General features: G+C 40.8%; 1 protein-coding gene across 7 annotated transcripts in view; it reads right to left on the bottom strand.

The window, feature by feature from the left end:
• The window catches only part of ULK4 (unc-51 like kinase 4), a 988,030-nt gene that overhangs the window by 461,691 nt on the left and 503,289 nt on the right, over window positions 1-23,050 (bottom strand). For all 7 annotated transcript variants that reach the window (XM_073678125.1, XM_073678126.1, XM_073678132.1 and 4 more), the window contains 2 exons: window positions 19,123-19,174; window positions 18,919-19,013 (listed from right to left, as the gene is read on the bottom strand). In XM_073678125.1, coding sequence (XP_073534226.1) covers window positions 18,919-19,013; window positions 19,123-19,174 — 147 coding nt within the window. The remainder of the gene's footprint in view (window positions 1-18,918; window positions 19,014-19,122; window positions 19,175-23,050) is intronic.

Here is a 23,050-nt window from a genome sequence, read left to right as displayed (position 1 = left end):
CAACATCCGGTAGCCGCCGCAGACATCGCTGGGGGCCGGAGAGGAGGTGAGTACAGGCGCTGACCTTCCTCATTGCCCCCGCAATGCTGTCATCGACTTCGATCACAGTATTGCGGGGGTTAATGTGCTGGGAGCAGTGCAGGACCGCTCCCTGCACATTGCACTGGGTGTCAGCTGTGACAATCAGCTGACACCTGGTGGAAATCGCCCCGCTTGTGCGCGGGCGCGATCGCATTATGCTTAATAGTACGTAGCTGGTCCATAAGTCCCAGGGCACAGCTACGTACTATTACTGACTTGGTCGGAAAGGGGTTAAAAACTTTTTTTTTTTTCACTTTATTTTTTAGTTTCCTTGGTAGACTTGAACCTGCAAACATCTAATAGCTTGTTTTATATACTACAATACAATAGTACATTTATATAATATTATTTAAGATTATAAATTATAAAATATTATGATATTGATTATATGATATATATTATATATAAATTGCTGGAGACTGGTCTGGCGTTAAAAAGGGCAATAAAAAAGCCACTTCTTTTCAAGAAAAACAGACTGACATTGTGTAGGAAGCACAGGGATTGGACTGCAGAGAACTGGGGTAAAGCTATCTTCTCTGATGAAGCCACCTTCAGACTGGGACATCGGGAAGCTTGATTGTCCAGAGTAGAAAAGGTGAGCGCTACTATGAGTTCTGAGTCATGCCGGCAGTAAAGCATTCCGAGGCCATTCATGTGTGGAGTTGCTTTTCATCCACGGAGTGGGCTCACTCACAATTTGGCCTAAGAACACTATAAAGAATGGTATCTAAACATCCTCCAAGAGTATCTTCTCTAAACCACCCAGGAGCAATTTCAAGATGAACAATGCTTTTTTCCAGCATGATGGAGCAAAAGTGATAACTCAGGGGTTCGGTGAACGAAAAATGTCAATGGCCAGGGAACTCCCCAGATCTCAATTCCAGTAAGAACCTGTGGTCAATACTCAATAAGCAAGTGGAGAAACCAAAAACAGAAATTGTGATAAACTCCAAACCCTGATTAGGCAAGAATGGGTCATTAGTCAGGATTTGGCCCAAAAGCAGATATCCAGCAAGTCAGGGCAAGGGGCAGAAATCTTAATAAATACCAGTCAACACTGTAAATATTGAGTCTCTGCATAAAGTTAAGTATTTGTCAATATAAGTTTAAAAACTTATGAAAAGCTTATACTTGTACTTCAGTAACCAGATAAACATCTGACTACAAAGATCTACAAATACTGAAGCAGAAAAATGTGAAAAACAAAGTTTGTGTCAGTCTGTTAGTATGCAAACCCCTGGTATTTGGTTGGTGTTATTGTCCTGTTGAATAGCTTTACTGTGGTCTATTCACTGCCCACTATCAGTATTTGGTCAGCATTCGGTTGGTATTTTTTCTCAGGAGTGGGAGCTAAAACCAGGAGTGGGTGATAAATGCAGAATTGGTGACTTGTTTCTATTACACCTCTGATTGTTCCTCACCTGGTTTTGGCTCCCACTCCTGAGAAAAAAATACTGACCAAATACTGATAGTGGGGCCGTGGCCTTAGATTCAAAATCCACTGAATTGATTTGGAGAAAACATTCTTTATGTTTATATTGAGTTGCTCAGAGCAGTGCATGTCCACAAAGTGCATGCCTTCATTTTTATAAGTATATTCTACATAGCAGTACTGCAGTTTAAGTTTCACATATTCATTGCTTGCATACATCTTAGCACATGCAGTGTGCTGCTGCAGTCTTTGGTTGGTATAAAACTTAGTCACAGCTGCTTGCACCTGTTCAGACTAGTTTAGTTCTCTTAGGAAGTGTTGATAAGTTTTTGTTTATGACATACAGGTACATCTCACTAAAACCTTCAGTATGGAATCCAAAAAGTTGGGAGATCACTATTAATAATAAAAAATCCATCAGAGAAAAAAGGTACATAAAGGAGGGAGGTGCCAATAATAAAAACTAATAAAGGTCATCCTTTGTCGTGGCTTAAACACCACATTCACCCACTCAATTTCATTTTCTATTTGTCAGTTCCCTAGTACCTTGCAGTGGTCATGCAAACTCACCGAGATTGTGTCACCAATTGGGTGCCTAATAAACCCCCTCTATGGTACAGGTGCATCTCACTAAATTAGAATATCATCAAAAAGTTAATTTATTTCAGTTCTTCAATACAAAAAGTGAAACTCATACATTATATAAAGTCATTACAGAGTGATTTATTTCAAGTGTTTATTTCTGTTAATGTTGATGATTATGGCTTACAGCCAATGAAAACACAAAAGTCATTATCTCAGAAAAATAGAATACTTTATACCAACAGCTTGAAATATGTTTTTAAAATCTGAAATGTTGGCCTACTGAAATGTATGTTCAGTAAATGCACTCAATACTTGGTCGGGGCTCCATTTGCATCAATTACTGCATCAATGCGGCGTGGCATGTAGGAGATCAGCCTGTGGCACTGCTGAGGTGTTATGGAAGCCCAGGTTACTTTGATAGCAGCCTTCAGCTCGTCTGCATTGTTGGGTCTGGTGTCTCATCTTCCTCTTGACAATACCCTATAGATTCTCTATGGGGTTAAGGTCAGGCGAGTTTGCTGGCCAATCAAGCGCAGTGATACTGTTGTTTTTAAACCAGGTATTGGTACTTTTGTGGACAGGTACCAAGGAGAATGATATTTCCATCTCCAAAAAGCTTGTCGGCAGAGGGAAGCATGAAGTGCTCTAAAATTTCCTGGTAGATGGCTGCACTGACTTTGGTCTTGATAAAACACAGTGGACCTACACCAGCAGATGACATGGCTCCCCAAACCATCACTGACTGTGGAAACTTCACACTAGACCTCAAGCAGCTTGGATTGTGTGCCTCTCCACTCTTCCTCCAGACTCTGGGACCTTGATTTCCAAATGAAAATTGGAACTCTAGGACCTTATGGAGTGTGTCAATGACTGCCTTCTGGACATCTGTCAAGTCAGCAGTCTTCCCCATGATTGTGGAGCCTACTGAAACAGAGTAAGGGACCATTTTAAACGCGTAGGAAGCCTTTGCAGGTGTTTTTTGTTGATTATTCTAATTTACTGAGATAATGACTTTTGTGTTTTCATTGGCTGTAAGCCATAATCATCAACATTAATAGAAATAAATACTTGAAATAGATCACTCTGTAATGACTCTATATAATATATGAGTTTCACTTTTTGTATTGAACAACTGAAATAAATTAACTTTTTGATGATATTCTAATTTAGTGAGATGCACCTGTACATTTGGAGGTAGTGACTGGGTACGTCGTTAGTTGGGTGATCACTCTCATTATCAGCCCAAGGCTGTTTATAATTGGCAATGAATCTTACCTTCCCTTTACATTTCTAGGCTTTTGTCCCAAAAGAGGCATGTCTGATATAAATGGTTGAAGTCTCCTCCAGAGAAAGATTGCCTTGTTGTGGCTGGTGGGTACATACATCTTAGTGCATACAGCATGTTGCTGCACTCTTTGGTTTATATCTCCTTCTAACGCAATATCCTGACAAGAATTTGTGATTACTTTGATATGGATTTCAAAGTTGACAGTCTTCCTTTAATTTTAGATTCTATTTTTGTCTGCACTTTTTTGTGGGGCTAGAGATGGGGGGCCATCTTAATTTTTGCTTCAGGCAACAGAAAATGTAGCTGAGTGCATGAGGATTTCCACAGTTGTCAAAACTAGATGTATAAATCTGTATCATTATCAGTTACATTGGTGGTGGCTGCATGTGGCCAGAATTATATAATTTATCTAGGCAGAAAAACTGTAAAGCTACACAGATATAGTATGAAATCAATACGCAAAGAATTTCATATCTAAAAATAGGAGAAAATTATCGTTAAGGCTACGTTCCCACAATGAGCTTTTGGTGAGTTTTTGATGTTGCATTTTTTTTTGCACCATTTATGCATCTATTATTTAAATTAGGTTATTTAATTAAATTAGGTTACTTGCGGGGTTGTTTATATGTGTTTTTTATGGTGTTTTTGAAGCTGCATTTTTTTGTCATGCTTTAAACAAATCTGTACTGTTTTTGATACTTTATGATTTTTGCTTTGACAAAACTTTATTGACATACTTAGGTGTGGATTACATGCGCTTTTTATGCGGTTCCGCCACAGAAACAAGCTAAAAACACATGTACGTTTTTTACCTGCGGAATTTCGCATCTAATGCAAGTCTATGGGAGAATGCCACACAGAAAACTCAATGTAGCCACAAGAGAAATTGACATGTTGCGGATTTTAAAAACGGACCGCAGCAGTATACGAAGCTTTAAAAAGGAGCACAGTGGGCATCAAATTTCTATAAATCCCATCCATTTTACTAGAACTCTAAGAAGCTGCGTTTTTGACTCAGCAAAAACATGCAGCATCAAAAACTCACCAGAAGCTCATTGTGGGAACATAGCCTAATAAAGGTATAATATAACTGATGGAGCACTAATATCAAATAGGTCTATAAAGGGTTTAGCTAAGGGGGACATGATTTTTTGGATAGGATCCTGTCTCCAACATTGCCAAAAAAGAAAAGGCTGAAAAGAATTTTCTAACAACTTTATTTAACAGGATAACGTTACCTCCACTGGCTTTTCCCCCTCTTTTTTTAGGGGGTATATACTTTAAAATCCAACAGTGAATACATAGATGATAAAGTTATTGTACATTTTTAAGCAGTGCCTGACAGTACATGTATCAGGGTTATAAGTACCAGCATTTTAGTCTAAGAAATCAATTTGTATTACGAATTCTAGTAGGAAAACCATACTTTGACTTTTAATTTCTCATAAGAATGCAAGCAGCTATGTCAAATTCTCACAGGAAATACTAATAATCGCTCACCTCTCAATATATCCAGGCCTCTGGGGTCTGGCACAAATTAGGGCTTTAGGCCAGGAAGAAGACTTTCCTATTAACATTTCAGTATCAGTATTGATCAGCCACATTAAGAATTACCTCCTAACCTGCTCATAGGGCATTGTTATATATTCAATATTAGTCATCTCTATTCATAAATGCAATAATTCTATTTTTTAAATTAAAAGTAAAATGTAATCCTGGCGACTGAATTCTTAAAGAGCAACTGTCACATCTATGTCGTCTTGCGCCCAGCAAGAATTGTGATTTAAAAAAAAATTGATGATTTACTTTGTTTAAATTTTAACATTTAATCTTTTGTATTTTGACATACAAGAGGCTTCAGAGACGTGGCCAGTAGCCATTTTTTCCACCCTAAATATTTCCAGAAGGAATTGAAACAAGATTTTTCCAATAAAGTATAATTTCCTGGTAAAAATGACTAGTATTGCTAAATTTTATCCAGAGCTTGTCCAATTTGATCAAGGTGGCAGCATCCACTGGATATGTCCAATGAACACCAAAGATATTTTGGATATTAGTGGAGGTTTACTTAAAAGGGGTTGCCCCATAAATACCATTCATCACGTATCATAGGTGATAACTGTATGAAAGCTGAAGATCAAGCTGCTGAGACTCAGATCAGCCCAGAGTAAAGGGAGGCAAAAGTCTCCTGTGTGAATGGATCACAAGTGAGAAGTATAACCACCAGTCCTATAGACAGTGAGTGAAACAGTTGCAGCACATGCACCCTCACACAGAGAACTTCTAAATCCTTGTTCTACTGATCAGTGGTAGATATATTTAATTAAAAAACTCTTGACTTGTCATATAGACATTAGAAACTATGAACGAAAAGAATCCCCATTGGATGTATGCTGTCATCTCAACTTTTCTATCTCCAGCACAAGCAGAAATTACTTGTATAATAAGTTGATGTCCTTTTATTGTGGTCTGCAATAGCAGTCATCAGTGTAGAATCCATGTGCTTGTTACCCTCATCAACAACTAGAATTGTGACTGGTATATTTAGCATTAGGTGATTACCCTATTTATTACATTGATGGTTGACCGTACAATACAAGCAATGGTTACCATCCACCTTTCATGTCCCCCGCTATTTCCTCATAGATTGTAAGCTTGTGAGCAGGGCCCTCTCTCCTCTAGTATCTGTTGATTTATGTGATTATTGTTATTCTGTAATGTCTTATTGTCTGTACAAGTCCTCTCTAAAATGTAAAGTGCTGCGGAATATGTTGGTGCTATAGAAATAAAAGTATTATTATTATTATCAGAATGAATAAATGATGCCACCCTGTCTATCTGTACAACAACTGGTTAAATGCGAGAGAAACCAAACTGCATGTTAAGGCTGAGTTCACACGATGCGTATTTCATGCGTTTCCGCGGCGTTTTTGCAGTTGCGTAAACGCCGCGGAAACGCATGAAAAACGCATGGTAGAAGGGAAGCAATGTTCCCCAATGGAAATCCGCATGTGCTGTGCCCATGATGCGGATTTTTCCGCAGCGTTAACGCTGCGGTCAAAAATCCGCAGCATGTCAATTAATTTTGCGGAAACGCGGCGATTTCGCCGCCACTGACTTGCATTAGAACGCGCCAATTCCGCAAGACAGCATTTGTACTTGCGTTATTGGCGCGTTCTAATATGCGGATGGTACCCGGGTGTGGAGGAGAGGAGAGTCTCATCCACACCCAGGTACCATTAAAAAAGCTGTAAAAAAAGAATAAAATAAAAAATAAATGTATTCTTACCTTCTGTCGGCCCGCGCAGCGCTCCCGCTTGGTTCCCGGCACTTGCAGTGAGTTGTAGGACCTGCGGTGACGTCAGAGTCATGTGACGGATCACGTGACGCTGACGTCGGCAGGTCTTTCAATTCAAAGTTGCCGGCAGCCGGGAACTTTGTAAAGCAGGACAGCGCGGGCCATCAGAGGTAAGTATATACACTCTCTCGGGTCACACTATATAAATCCATGCTGTTTGCATGGATTTATATAGTGTGACCTAGTTGTCAAGCACTTTCCAGGTGATGCTAAAATCGCCTGGAAAGCGCTTGTCAATCTGCATGCGGAAACGCATGTCAATCTGCATGTGGATCCGCATGTATTCTGCAGGAAAAACGCATGCACAATCTGCATGCGTTTTTTCTGCCAGGGAGATGCAGAAATGATGCAGAAATTTTCTGCTTCATTTCTGCATCGTGTGCACATACCCTAATTGTTAGTTTGTAAAACATGAAATAGGTTGTCCAATACTTGGATAAACCCTTCTTAAATGCCAGACTTCTCTGAATAAAATAAGAAAAGCTTATATTTATCCTCGGGCGTCAGCTACTCGTCTCTCTCATGACACTGTTATGTCAAGTGAGTGCTGCAGTCAATCAGCGGTTGCCGATCAGTTGTTGCTCATCGATATTCCATCAGAGCGAATGTCTGACAAGGAGCACACATCACTGGAATAGTGTTGCTGTAGGATATGAGTGTAAGCTTTTGTTATTTTAATCAGGGGACTTGGGCATTTAAAGGGGTTGTCCACTACTAGGTAAAACCCTTGATAAATAGAAATAACCTATACTCATCTCCCGTCATTTCAGAATCTAGTCTCCCGAGGCTCGCATGACATTATTATGCCACGTGAGCACTGCAGCCAATCAGTGTGCATTATCAGGCTCTCACTTTCTTCTGGCGAATCTTGGATGTTCAGGAAAGGTGTGAACAGTGCAGCCCATTCGCGGCCACAAGCCTCGGAAAACTGGTGCCGAAAGCGCTGGAACAGCACCAGTAAGAGAGGAGAGTATGAGTATTTTCATTTTACCAGTGAGAATATACAGTGGCATGCAAAATTATTCACCCCCTTTGGCACTTATTCTGTTTTGCTACCTCACAACCTGGAATTTCACTGTTTTTTTGAGGGTTTGAATCAGTTCATGTAAAGAACATGCCTACAATTGTGAACATTTGTTTTTCTTTTTATTGTGAAGCAAACAACATTACTCACTTAAACAGCGCTTTTAATTACACAGCACTTAACAGACATTATGGGCACTGTTCCCATTGGGGCTCACAATTTACATTCCCTATCAGTATGTCTTTGGAACGTGGGAGGAAACCGGAGAACCCGGAGGAATCCCACACAAACACGGGGAGAACATACAAACTCCTTGCAGATGTTGTCCTTGGTGGGATTTGAATCCAGGACCTAACCCCTGAGCCACCGTGCTGCACACAAATAGGACAAAATAACTGAAAACTTCGGTGTGCAGTAGTATTCACCCCTCTAAAAAGTCAGTACTCTGTAGAGCCTCCTTTTGCAGCAATTACAGCTGCAGTTCCCTTTGGATAAGTCTCTATGAGCTTTGCACATCTTGCCACTGGGATTTTTGCCCATTCTTCAACTCAAAACTGCTCCAGCAACTTCAAGTTAGATGGTTTCCTCTGGTGAACAGCAATCTTCAAGGCTGACCACAGATTCTCAATTGAATTAAGGTCTGGGTTTTTACTTGGCCACTCCAAAACATTCACAAGTTCCCCCTTAACCACTTCGCAGCAGAGCCTGTTTTTGCCTTCGTGACCGGGCCAATTTTTTCAATTCTGACCACTGTCACTTTATGAAGTAATTACTCTGGAACGCTTCAACGTATTCCCCTGATTCTGAGAATGTTTTTTCATGACATATTGCACTTCATGATAGTGGTAAAATTTCTTCGATATAACTTGCGTTTATTTGTGAAAAAATAGGAAATTTGGTGAAAATTTTGCAATTTTCAAACTTTGAATTTTCATGCCCTTAAATCAGAGAGATATGTCACACAAAATAGTTAATAAATAACATTTCCCACATGTCTACTTTACATCAGCACAATTTTGGAACCAAAATTTTTTTTGTTAGGGAGCTATAAGGGTTAAAAGTTGACCAGCGATTTCTCATTTTTCCAACAAAATTTACAAAAACATTTTTTTAGGGACCACATCATATTTGAAGTCACTTTGAGGGGTCTTTATGACAGAAAATACCCAAAAGTGACACCATTCTAAAAACTGCATCCCTCAAGGTGCTCAAAACCACATTCAAGAACTTTATTAACCCTTCAGGTGCTTCACAGGAATTTTTGGAATGTGGAAGAAAAAAATGAACATTTAACTTTTTTCACAAAAATGTTACTTTAGACCCAATTTTTTTATTTTCACAGGGGTAACAGGAAAAAATGGACCCCAAATTTTTTTGTGCAATTTCTCTTGAGCATGGTGATACCCCATATGTGAGGGAAAACTACTGTTTGGGCGCACTGCAGGGTTTGGAAGGGAAGGAGCGCCATTAGACTTTTTGAATGTAAAATTTGTCTGAATAATTAGCAGACGCCATGTTGCGTTTGGAGAGCTCCTGATGTGCCTAAACAGCGGAAACCCCCACAAGTGACACCATTTTGGAAACTAGACTCCTCAGGGAACTTATCTAGATGTGTGGTGAGCACCTTGAACCCCAAGGTGCTTCATAGAAGTTTATAATATTGAGCTGTAAAAACAAAATTTTCACATTTTTCCCACAAAAACGTTTTTCATCCCTTAATTTTGCATTATCATAAGGGTAATAGGAAAAATTTCACCATGAAATTTGTTGTGCAATTTCTCCTGAACACGCTGATACCCCATATGTGGAGGCAAACCACTGTTTGGGCGCACGGTAGGGTTTGAAAGGGAAGGAGCGCCATTTGACTTTTTGAATGTAAAATTTGTTTGAATAATTAGCGGACACCATGTTGCATTTGGGGAGCCCCTGATGTGCCTAAACAGTGGAAACCCCCCACAAGTGACACCATTTTGGAAACTAGACCCCTTAGGGAACTTATCTAGATGTGTGGTGAGCACCTTGAACCCCAAGGTGCTTCACAGAAGTTTATAATATTGAGCTGTAAAAATAAAATTTTCACATTTTTCCCACAAAAACGTTTTTCATCCTTTAATTTTGCATTATCATAAGGGTAATAGGAAAAATTGCACCATGAAGTTTGTTGTGCAATTTCTCCTGAACACGCTGATACCCCATATGTGGAGGCAAACCACTGTTTGGGCGCACGGCAGCATTTGAAAGGGAAGGAGCGCCATTTGACTTTTTGAATGTAAAATTTGCTTGAATAATTAGCGAACGCCATGTTGCATTTGGGGAGCACCTGATGTGCCTAAACAGTGGAAACCCCCCACAAGTGACACCATTTTGGAAACTAGACCCCTTAGGGAACTTATCTAGATGTGTGGTGAGCACCTTGAACCCCAAGGTGCTTCACAGAAGATTATAATATTGAGCTGTAAAAATAAAATTTTCACATTTTTCCCACAAAAACGTTTTTCATCCCTTAATTTTGCATTATCATAAGGGTAATAGGATAAATTGCACCATGAAATTTGTTGTACAATTTCTCCTGAGTACGCCGATACTCTGTATGTGGGGGGAAACCACTGCTTTGGTGTACGGCAGGGTTCGGAAGAGAAAGGAGCGCTATGTTGGCTGGGATAGGCAGCAGACACCATGTCACATTTGAAGAGTCGCTGACATGCTGAAACAGCAGAAACCCCCCACAAGTGACCCCATTTTGTAAACTACACCTCTCAAGGAATTCATCTAGGGAAGTAGTGAGTATTTTTTAATTTTTACATTTATACCATTGGGCAGTGAAAAAAGCAAAATTATATTTTTACCACAAAAAAATGTTTTACCCTCAGATTTTACATTTTCACACAGGGCAATGGGTAAAAATGGTGCCGAAATGTGTCACACAATTTCTTCTAAAAGTGGCAATACCCCATGTGTGGCTGTATCGTACCGCTCAGCCATACGGCGAGATCTGGGGGGGACGGAGTGCTATTTGACAATTGGAGAACAAATTATTGTAGAATAGGCATTTGGATTTGGGAGCACAAAATTTTCTGAATTTCTTTTGGGGGGCAAGGGCCATTTCGCTTTTCCAGAGCCTGAGCCTTTCTGCTACCAGTAACTTGGAAGTCCCTTATATTTTTAACAGATGACGGAACTGAGTGGGGACTAGCTTTTTTTGAGGACTGAGTTGAAGCTTTTATTGGGAACATTTTACGTAACATTTATCCGGCGCTCTAGGCTGAGCACTTACATCGGGGTTTCCATCTAAATTTCCAAGTGATGTAATTCAGATGAAACCCCTGCCGGATCCATTTACTGTAATGAGGCAGCAGAGTTACTCTGGACTCCGTCTGGCCTCTGTTTAGCGGTGTTCTTTTTTTCAGAAGTGCACAAAACTGTGGCCAACTGCACTTTTATGCACGCCTAAAACAAATGACACCGTGGGATCACAGGCCAGACGGCATCCACAGTGGCCTATATCTGCCTCATTACAGGGAATCTTCCGTCATGGGTTCCGGCTGAATCACATATTTCTGAGATTTACACGGAAACTCTGGTGTAAGTGCTCAGCGCAGAGCGCAGGATAAATGTGAGCAGAGCCTTACTGCGATCTTTGGGAGACATAATAAACAAATCAGTAGCAGGTGAAGAATTGGTTTTATTTATTTTTTACGCCGTTCCTAGTGTGATATAACTGATTAGATTACTTTATTCTTCGGGTCGGTGCGATTACAGAGATACCAGATTTATATCGGGTTTTTATGACTGACAGCTGTCACACACCAAAAGACGCTTTTTTTTGCAAAATCTAGTTTTTGCATCACCATATTTTGAGAGCTATAATTTTTCCATATTTCGGCCGAAAGAGTTATGTGATGGCTTGTTTTTTGCGGGACGAGTTGACATTTTTATTGGTACCATTTTTGGGTACGTGACATTTTTTGATCGCTTTCTATTCCGTTTTTTGGGAGGTAAAATTAACAAAAACAAACAATTCAGGAATTGTTTTTTGAGGTTTTTTTTTTATGCCGTTCCGCGTGTGGTAAAAGTGATCAGGCAGCGTTATTCTTCAGGTCAGTACGTTTACAGCGATACTACACTTACTGTATTTTTTTTTTATGTTTTGGCGCTTTTACACAATAAAACAATTTTATAGAAAAAAATATTTTTTTTTGCATTGCTTTATTCTGAGCGCTATAACTTTTTTATTTTTCGGCTGATGGAGCCGTATGGCGGCTTTTTTTTTGCGGAACAAGATGACGTTTTCAGCGGTACCATTTTTATTTCTATTTTGTTTTTTGATCGCATTTTTTTCCACTTTTTGTTTGGTGATATGATGAAAAAGCATATTTTTTTGCTCCGTTTTTTATTTATTTTTATTACGGTGTGCACAGAAGGAGTTAATTAGTGTGACAGTTTTATAGCTCGGTTTGTTTCGGACGTGGCGATACCAAATATGTGTACCTTTTTTGGTTTTGTAAAAATATACGGCTTTATTGGTTTAATATTTTATTTATTTATTTTTATTTATTTTGTGATTTTTTTTTAACAGTTTAAAAACTTTTTTTTTACTTTTTTTTACATTTTTACTTAGTCCCTGTATGGGACATTAATTTTTATTTTTCTGATCACTGATCTCATGTAATGTAACTCCTTCTGTGCACACCGTAATAAAAATAAATAAAAAACGGAGCAAAAAAATATGCTTTTTCATCATATCGCCAAACAAAAAGTGGAAAAAAATGCGATCAAAAAGCAGAATAGAAATAAAAATGGTACCACTGAAAACTTCATCTTGTTCCGCAAATAAAAGACGCCATACAGCTCCATCAGCCGAAAAATAAAAAAGTTATAGCGCTCAGAATAAAGCAATGCAAAAAAATATTTTTTTTTCTATAAATTGTTTTATTGTGTAAAAGCGCCAAAACATAAAAAAAATACAGTAAGTGTAGTATCGCTGTAAACGTACTGACCCGAAGAATAACGCTGCCTGATCACTTTTACCACACGCAGAACGGCATAAAAAAAACCTCAAAAAACAATTCCTGAAGTGTTTGTTTTTGTTAACTTTACCTCCCAAAAAACGGAATAGAAAGCGATCAAAAAATGTCACGTACCCAAAAATGGTTCCAATAAAAATGTCAACTCGTCCCGCAAAAAACAAGCCGTCACATGACTCTATCGGCCGAAATATGGAAAAATTATAGCTCTCAAAATATGGTGATGCAAAAACTAGATTTTGCAAAAAAAGCGTATTTTAGTGTGTGACAGCTGTCAGTCATAAAATCCCGATATAAATCTGGTATCTCTGTAATCGCACCGACCCGAAGAATAAAGTAATCTAATCAGTTATATCACACTAGGAACGGCATAAAAAATAAATAAAACAAATATTATTCACCTGCTACTGATTTGTTTATTATGTCTCCCAAAGATCCCAGTAAGGCTCTGCTCACATTTATCCTGTGCTCTGCGCTGAGCACTTACACCAGAGTTTCCGTGTAAATCTCTGAAATACGTGATTCAGCCAGAACCCATGATGGAAGATTCCCTGTAATGAGGCAGATATAGGCCACTGTGGACGCCGTTTAGCCTGGGATCCCACGGTGTCATTTGTTTTAGGCGTGCATAAAAGTGCGGTTGGCCACAGTTTTGTGCACTTCTGAAAAAAAGGACACCACTAAACAGAGGCCAGACGGAGTCCAGAGTAACTCTGCTGCCTCATTACAGTGAATGGATCCCGCAGGGGTTTCATCTGAATTACATCACTTGGAAATTTAGATGGAAACCCCGATGTAAGTGCTCAGCCTAGAGCGCCGGATAAATGTTACGTAAAATGTTCCCAATAAAAGCTTCAACTCAGTCCTCAAAAAAAGCTAGTCCCCACTCAGGTCCGTCATCTGTTAAAAATATAAGGGACTTCCAAGTTACTGGTAGCAGAAAGGCTCTGGAAAAGCAAAATGGTCCTTGCTCCCCGAAAGAAATTCAGAAAATTTTGTGCTCCCAAATCCAAATGCCTATTCTACAATAATTTGTTCTCCAATTGTCAAATAGCACTCCTTCCCCCTCAAATATCACCGTATGGCTAAGTGGTACGATACAGCCACATATGGGGTATTAACACTTTTAGAAGAAATTGTGTGACACATTTCGGCACCATTTTTACCCATTGCCCTTTGTGAAAATGTAAAATCTGAGGGTAAAACATTTTTTTGTGGTAAAAATATAATTATGCTTTTTTCACTGCCCAATGGTATAAATTTAAAAATTAAAAAATGCTCACTACTTCCCTAGATGAATTCCTTGAGAGGTGTAGTTTACAAAATGGGGTCAATTGTGGGGGTTTCTGCTGTTTTGGCATGTCAGCGACTCTTCAAATGTGACATGGTGTCTGCTGCCTATCCCAGCCAACATAGCGCTCCTTTCTCTTCCGAACCCTGCCGTACACCAAAGCAGTGGTTTTCCCCCACATATGGGGTATCGGCGTACTCAGGAGAAATTGTACAACAAATTTCATGGTGCAATTTATCCTGTTACCCTTATGATAATGCAAAATTAGGGAATGAAAAACATTTTTTATGGGAAAAATGTGAAAATTTTATTTTTACGGCTCAATATTATAAACTTCTGTGAAGCAGCTGGGGGTGCAAGGTGCTCACCACACATCTAGATAAGTTCCCTAAGGGGTCTAGTTTCCAAAATGGTGGCACTTGTGGTGGTTACCACTGTTTAGGCACATTAGGGGCTCGCCAAATGTGACATGGCGTCCGCTAATTATTCAAACAAATTTTACATTCAAAAAGTCAAATGGCGCTCCTTCCCTTTCAAACCCTGCCATGTCACCAAACAGTAATTTGCCTCCACATATGGGGTATCGGCGTGTTCAGGAGAAATTGCACAACAAATTTCATGGTGCAATTTATCCTGTTACCCTTATGATAATACAAAATTAGGGAATGAAAAACATTTTTTGAGGGAAAAATGTGAAAATTTTATTTTTACGGCTCAATATTATAAACTTCTGTGAAGCAGCTGGGGGTGCAAGGTGCTCACCACACATCTAGATAAGTTCCCTAAGGGGTCTAGTTTCCAAAATGGTGGCACTTGTGGGGGGTTTCCACTGTTTAGGCACATTAGGGGCTCCCCAAATGTGACATGGCGTCCGCTAATTATTCAAACAAATTTTACATTCAAAAAGTCAAATGGCGCTCCTTCCCTTTCAAACCCTGCCATGTGCCCAAACAGTAATTTGCCTCCACATATGGGGTATCAGCGTGTTCAGGAGAAATTGCATAACAAATTTCATGGTGCAATTTATCCTATTACCCTTATGATAATGCAAAATTAAGGGATGAAAAACGGTTTTGTGGGAAAAATGTGAAAATTTTATTTTTACAGCTCAATATTATAAACTTCTGTGAAGCACCTTGGGGTTCAAGGTGCTCACCACACATATAGATAAGTTCACTAAGGGGTCTAGTTTCCAAAATGGTGTCACTTGTGGGGGGTTTCCACTGTTTAGGCACATCAGGAGCTCTCCAAACGCAACATAGCGTCTGCTAATTATTCAGACAAATTTTACATTCAAAAAGTCTAATGGCGCTCCTTCCCTTCCGAACCCTGCCGTGCGCCCAAACAGTGGTTTTCCCTCACATATGGGGTATCAGCACGCTCAAGAGAAATCGCTCAAAAAAATTTGGGGTCCATTTTTTCATGTTACCCCTGTGAAAATAAAAAAAATTGGGTCTAAAGTAACATTTTTGTGAAAAAAGTTAAATGTTAATTTTTTTCTTCCACATTCCAAAAATTCCTGTGAAGCACCTGAAGGGTTAATAAAGTTCTTGAATGTGGTTTTGAGCACCTTGAGGGGTGCAGTTTTTAGAATGGTGTCACTTTTGGGTATTTTCTGTCATAAAGACCCCTCAAAGTGACTTCAAATATGATGTGGTCCCTAAAAAAATGTTTTTGTAAATTTTGTTGGAAAAATGAGAAATCGCTGGTCAACTTTTAACCCTTATAGCTCCCTAACAAAAAAAAAATTTGGTTCCAAAATTGTGCTGATGTAAAGTAGACATGTGGGAAATGTTATTTATTAACTATTTTGTGTGACATATCTCTCTGATTTAAGGGCATGAAAATTCAAAGTTTGAAAATTGCAAAATTTTCAAAATTTTCGCCAAATTTCCGATTTTTTCACAAATAAACACAAGTTATATCGAAGAAATTTTACCACTATCATGAAGTACAATATGTCACGAAAAAACAGTCTCAGAATCAGGGGAATACGTTGAAGCGTTCCAGAGTAATTACTTCATAAAGTGACAATGGTCAGAATTGAAAAAATTGGCCTGGTCACGAAGGCAAAAACAGGCTCTGGCGCGAAGTGGTTAAAAAAAATAAAAAACAAAACATGTACTGATATGGATACAATTTGTCAAAGAAAACATCAACTGGCCTAAAGAGAAATGGAGAAACAATTTGTGGACTGATGAAGGTAAAATTGTTCTATTTGCTGCAGACACTTGGCAGACGACCCCCAAACACTGCATTCAAGCCACAGTACACTCTGAGGACAGTAAAGCATGGTGGTGCAAGCATCATGATATGGGCATGTTTCTCTTACTATGGTGCCAGACCTATTTACGCATACCAGGGATCATGGACCAGTCTGCATATATTAAAATACTTGAAGAGGTCATGCTGCCTTACGCTGAAGAGGATATGCCCTTGAAATGGTTGTTTCAACAAGACAACGACCCTATACACACCAGTAAACGAGCATAATCTTGATTCCAGTCCAACGAAATTGAGATTATGGAGAGGACAGCCCAATCAAGGACCTTAATCCGATAGAACACTTGTGGGGAGACATAAAAAATGCTGTTTCTGAGGCAAAGCCAACAAATACCAAAAAATTGTGGGACACATTTTTTTTATGCTGAAAAAGTTTCCTTCTGCTTATACTCGGGTATATACTCATATATACGTTTTTATATAATATATACCGGCTATGGGGGGACGGTTCAGGGGCGGAGGAGCAGGGCACAGGCAGGAACTGGCTGTTGCAGCTACCTCGTGTGCCCGCTGCTAAAGAAAATGAATATTCACCTTCTCCACGCCCATAGAAGTCGAGAAGAGTGAATATTCATTTTCTTTAGTAGTGGGCACAGAGGATAGCTGAGCCGCAGCAGGAAGCCGGCGGCTGAGGCTACAGTGTGCGCTATTACAGAAAATGACTATTCACTCTTGTCTATACCCATAGTCCTGGTGTGGAGAGAAGTGAATATCCCCTCAGCTCACCTCAGCGTCTGAGGTGGCACGGCAGTGACGTCATGCGCTGCTCAGATGCTGAGATCAGCTGCTGGCAGAACAGGAAGCAGCGCTAGAGCAGAGGAAAGAAAGGTGAGTAGAAGTGTTTATTTTTTTTCATGTGTGCAGTGATGGGGGTCCATGTATACCAGGAAAGGGAGGCCATGCATACCATGATTGGGGATGAAGGGGCCATGCATACCAGGATTGGGGATGAAAGGGGCCATGCATACCAGGATTGGGGATGAAAGGGGCCATGCATACCAGGATTGGGGATGAAGGGGGCCATGCATACCAGGATTGAGGATGAAGAGGGCCATGCATACCAGGATTGGGAATGAAGGGGGCCATGAATACCAGCATTGGGGATGAAGGGGGCCATGCATACCAGTATTGGGGATGAAGTGGGCCATGCATACCAGTATTGGGGATGAAGTGGGCCATGCATACCAGGGATTGGGGATAAGGGGGCCATGCATACCAGGATTGGGGATGAAGGGGGCCATGCATACCAGGATTGGGGATGAAGGGGGCCATGCACACCAGGATTGGGGATGAAGGGGACCATGCATACCAGGATTGGGGATGAAGGGGGCCATGCATACCAGGATTGGGGATGAAGGGGGCCATGCATACCAGGATTGGGGATGAAGGGGGCCATCCATACCAGGATTGGGGATGAGGGGACAATGCATACCAGGATTGGTGATGAGTGGGCAATGCATACCAGGATGGGGAAATTTACCTGTAGCTGCTGCATTTTCCACCCTCAGCTTATACTCGAGTCAATAAGTTTTCCCAGTTTTTTGTGGCAAAATTAGGTGCCTCGGCTTATATTCGGGTCGGCTTATAAGCGAGTATATATGGTAGTTAAAAATAATATACATTTTCTCTTTTGAATTAGAAAACAGTGTGCAATGTTCCCAATGCATGGGGAAAAAAACTAGTATAAATATTGTGTGCTTAACTCATATTTTTGAACACTACTGTACTTCTCAACAACTTTGTCCCTGACTTGTTTGGAGACCTCCTTGGTCTTCATGGTGTTGTTTGGTTAGTGGTGCCTCTTGCTTAATGGTGTTGCAGTCTCTGTGGACTTTCAGAAAAGGTAAAGTGTATATACTGATGGACCATGTGACACTTAGATTGCACACAGGTGGACTTCTTTATGAAGGTAATTGCTTGCACCAGAAATGTTTAAGAGCTTCATAGCAAAAGGGGTGAATACATATGCACATGCCAATTTTTAGTTATTTGATCCTATAAATTTAATTTATGCCTGTATTTTTCTCACTTCACCAATTTAGGCCATTTAATGCTGATGCATCACACACAAATTGGATTATATTACAACCTTTCTTTAAATATATTTGCAACACAATAGGTAAAAAGAATGAGGGTTGTCCGAGTTCTGAACATCCCTTTTAACACAAACATGGACAACCCCTTTAATATTTTAAATAGCTACTAGACACTATCCAAAAGGTACTGAGCTAAAGGATGTAAAACTGCTTGAATACAAAACAATTTTTAAAATACTTTGTTTTCTCAAAAACAATTTCTATTGACAATTCCTTTTTGACAACCTAAAATAACATGCAATATGATTTAAGTTACGACATGTTCTGGGTCACCTGTGAATAACATGACATGCAGTAAAGGAATGAAAATATTACAGATAAGATATGAAAGCTGTTAATGCTTCACTGCTTAAATAGCTTTAGGCATGACCCTAAAAGCTAACGATTGTTTGGAAGGATATTGGGAATCGCTCCAACTTGTAGGAAAATATTGATTCAAGTGCTGCCAAGACTTACTGGGGAGTGGTGAAGTGTCAACAAGACGGGATGCTGTGTCACAGCTTCAAACGCTGACAGAGCTGTCCTGATCAGTTCATCGGACGCAGCCTGACCTGGTCACACAAAAAAAAGACATTGTTGTGTTGTAGGACTCTTGGAGTCTCAATTAACCTTTGTTTTAGTAATTCTTTCATGTTGTGGATTGCCCTGAGATGCACTTACCCACTGCTCCTTCCAAATTAGTCTCACCAGTATCCACAGATTTAATTTGGTTCTGAAAAAAAGGAAACCAGTTGATTTTTTTTTATGCTTTTATCAAAGTTATTAGTAAAATAAATATAAACATTAGAAAACATGACCTTAACCCTTTTACATATGTTAAACAGGAAGAATATATTTCCCAAAATGTGCCAATGCTTTGCTTACACATGTCCTTTTATCCTGAATACAAAAAGGTTGGCAGAGTAGTCAACTAGACCATGTCACTGTAATCAACCTTCAATATCATAGCAGTTAAGAGTGTATGCCATCATACACATCTATGGTATATCCACAGGTTTACAGATAGGTGTGGGTCACACCCCTGGTACATTTACATTTTGTGAGTAATGGGTAGGCATACTGTTCACCCGCTCAAAGTGTCCTTTTTTTTTTCTTTATTGTACTCACTAATATGATGCCATGAAATTCAGCAGTGTTTTACAGACTTTATCATCAATGTCGCCATAGGGAATTTAGATTGTGAGCCCCAATCAGTATGTTTTTGGAGTGTGGGAGGAAACCTACGCAAAAACGGGGAGAACATACAAACTCCTTGCAAACGCTGTCATTGTTTGGGTTTGAACCCAGGACCCCAGTGTTGCAGGGCTACAATGCTAACCACGGAGAAATTTTAACGTATTTAAAGCTATAGAGAGGGTAGCTGTACTTGTCAATGGCTCTCCATTGATGCTTATGGCAATAACAAGCACAAAGTAAGCACTCTATTGATTTTAATGGAAAATCTATCCGCTCTTAATAGGCAACCACGTATCATTAAAGGGGTAATCCCATCTCCAAGATGCTATACCAATATGTAATAGGTGTAATAATAATATTAGCAAATACCTCCAATTAGAAATGTAGTATAGCTATTCTCATTTACTATATCGCTAACCCCATGTGCAGGGCAATACAGTAGCTTAGGTATCCACGGTTACAACCACTAATAGCTGTCACTATATGACTGGTCATAACCATGGATCCCTAAGCTACTGCAATGCCCTGCACATGGAGTAAGCGACAGAGCGGATCAGAAGAACTATACTATATGTCTAATTGGAGGTATTTGCTAATATTAGTATCATTACTAGTGTTGAGCGAGCACTAAAATGCTCGGATGCTCGAAGCTCGGGCCGAGCTCACCATGATACTCGACCCAAGCAACGAGCCCAATGTTAGTCTATGGGAGACCCGAGCATTTTTGCGGCAGCACCCCTGGCAGTCTGTAGAAAGCCTAAAAAATGCCCAAAACAATAGTCACAGTGCTCAAATGACATGGGGACAGCATAGGAATCACCCCAGGAAGCATTTCTGACTACCAGGTCACTGCTGTCAACAACGTGGTCAGAGGTATTAAGTCACTTTTACGGGCTCACAATAAAACGTTCAAAAACTAAACTGAAAGTGCTTTCCTGTGAAATATGTTAAGGAACATCCTTTCCAGTGTAAAGACTTGTGTATAAGGTAAAATAAATAACCAAAAACAAAAATACTCCTCCACACCTTGGGCTATGTTCACAAGTAGCATTTTTTATGCACTTTTGTATTGCTTTCAACCGTGACAAATGCATTCACCGGGAAATGTCATTTTAACATTTTACAACCTTATCTGCCCATGTGCTGTGTGACACATGCATACAGTGCTGAGAAGACATGGGAACAGCATGGGGAAGACCCCTGGAAGCATCTCTGACACCCAGGTCACAGCCTAAAAGTGTGCCCATCAGAAGTGATTCTTGCCGCATTAGACTTGCAAGTCCTTGTCGCAGGGCAGTGTTCAATTGTACTTCCCCCATTCCTTGCAATGCAAGCACAAGTATGCAGCCTGCCACCCACCCACCCCCAGGCTACAATACCATACTGCTAGCTTGCTTGCACTTGAAATTGGGCCTTTTAGGTATGTGGAGGCGGAATCTGGCCACCATGTCATGACTGCGTCGGCGGCCTGGTATCCATACTCAGTCCCCAGCCGCCCAGGGGCCGGGTGTCCACGCTTGGTCTCCAGCCGCCAGGGGGCGGCCGGGTGTCCATAAATGGTCCCCAGCCACCCCTATTTGTCCCGGTAATTTTCCCCACACTTTTCTTAGCCTGGCCTGCTTTAGGGCAGCATTGGCCGAGCCCACCAGACAACCAGACTCCTCCGGTGGGCCCTGGCTTCTCCATCAGGGGAGTTGAGAAGGCCAAGGTGAGGAGCATGATGATGATAGAAGTTAGCATCTGCTTTGTTTTCTTGGAATGCAAGCGCAAGGGTGCAGCCTGCCACCCACCCACCCCCAGGCTGCAATACCATACTGCTAGCTAGCTTGCACTTGAAATTGGGCCTTTTAGGCATGTGGAGGCGGAATCTGGCGACCACGTCATGGCTGCGTCGGTGGCCTGGTATCCATACTCGGTCCCCAGCCGCCCGGCGGCCAGGTGTCCACGCTTGGTCCCCAGCCGCCATGGGGTGGCCGGGTGTCCATAAATGGTCCCCAGCCGCCCCTATTTGAAGGACAGCCTAACCACAAACACGTGGACAAGTGAATGTGGACAGGGATGGTCCATCTCACTGGTGCCTTCACACTGGGCTAATATTGTGGAAGCCGGGACACAGTTGGACACTGGGATGCAACACGTCTTCCAGATATAGAGGACTGCGGGTCCTGGGTCAATCAGGCTTCAACACAAAGTTCAGAAGGTAGACAGCAGCAGTGGTCGGCCTCCTACACAACGAGTAAATTATTCATGATCATGAGACCATCCATCTCCTTAGCTTTCTGTTCCTTGGAATGCAAGCGCATGTATGTAGTAGTGGCTAGGCCTGAGGTGGTCAGTGTTTTGGAGCATATCCTACCTCCTCCGAGGATTGCTGCTACTATCCCAGTTCTATGACTCCCGTTAAAACAAAGCTGCAGGTGATGAATGATGGATGAGGTGGTGGCAAAGGAGAAAGAGCAGGAGGAACAGGGACCATTCACATCAATATCAGGCCAGTCAACCACACATGTCTTGTAGGATATGTTTCTGAACCAAAAGGAGCGGTTTGGCTACACAGTTATAAGGCATACAGTGAGTGCAATGCCTAACAAAAATTTCGAGGCACTCCAATGCCCCTTGGAAGTGACATGGAGGTCAGAGGGCCTTAACTAAACTGTTTTTTCCATTTATAGCAACTGGGTCTCCTGTACACTATTGGCCTAAGCAGTGAATGGAAGGCTTTCCAAAAATTATGAGGAACTGCAATGCCCCTTGAAACAGATGTGGATTACAGCGTACTTAAAACCTTCTACCCATTATTGGGGAGTGAGTCTCCCTTAGTGTTCGCCTACGCATTGAAAAGCAAAAGCTGACTAAAATTAAGAGGAAATGCAATGTCTGTTGGAAGAGTCGTGGAGGTTAGAGGTAATTAAAAACATTTCAATGCCCCTTGGAAGAGCTGTGGAGTTCAGAGTGGTTTAACAAGACGGTTTTAATGCCATTTGGAAAAGTGGTGGAGGTCGCAGTAGCTTGCCAAGTCGGTTTTAATGCCCCTTGGAAAAGTGGTGAAGGTCGCAGTAGCTTAACAAGACAATTTTAATGCCCCTTGGAAAAGTGGTGGAGGTCGCGGTAGCTTAACAAGACTGTTTTAATGCCCCTTGGAAGAGTGATGGAGGTCACAGTAGCTTAACAAGACGATTTTAATGCCCCTTACAAGAGCCATGTAGTACAGCATATTAAAAACATTATTCCCATTATTGGGGAGTGGGTATCCCATAGTCTTTGCCTATGCCTTCCAAGAAAAAGCTGCCAAAAATTAGGAAGGAGGAACTTGCAATGCCCCTTACAAGAGCCATGCAGTACAGCATATTAAACGCATTCTCATTATCGGGGAGTGGGTCCTCCATAGTCTTTGTCTATGCCTTCGAAGCAA

This window comes from Phyllobates terribilis, unplaced genomic scaffold (genome assembly GCF_046119375.1).
Source record: "Phyllobates terribilis strain yellow unplaced genomic scaffold, ASM4611937v1 Scaffold_4__5_contigs__length_816908805, whole genome shotgun sequence".
Lineage (NCBI taxonomy): Eukaryota > Metazoa > Chordata > Amphibia > Anura > Dendrobatidae > Phyllobates > Phyllobates terribilis.
Note: the sequence above shows the minus strand (reverse complement) of the source record. Positions and strands in the feature narration are given on the sequence as shown.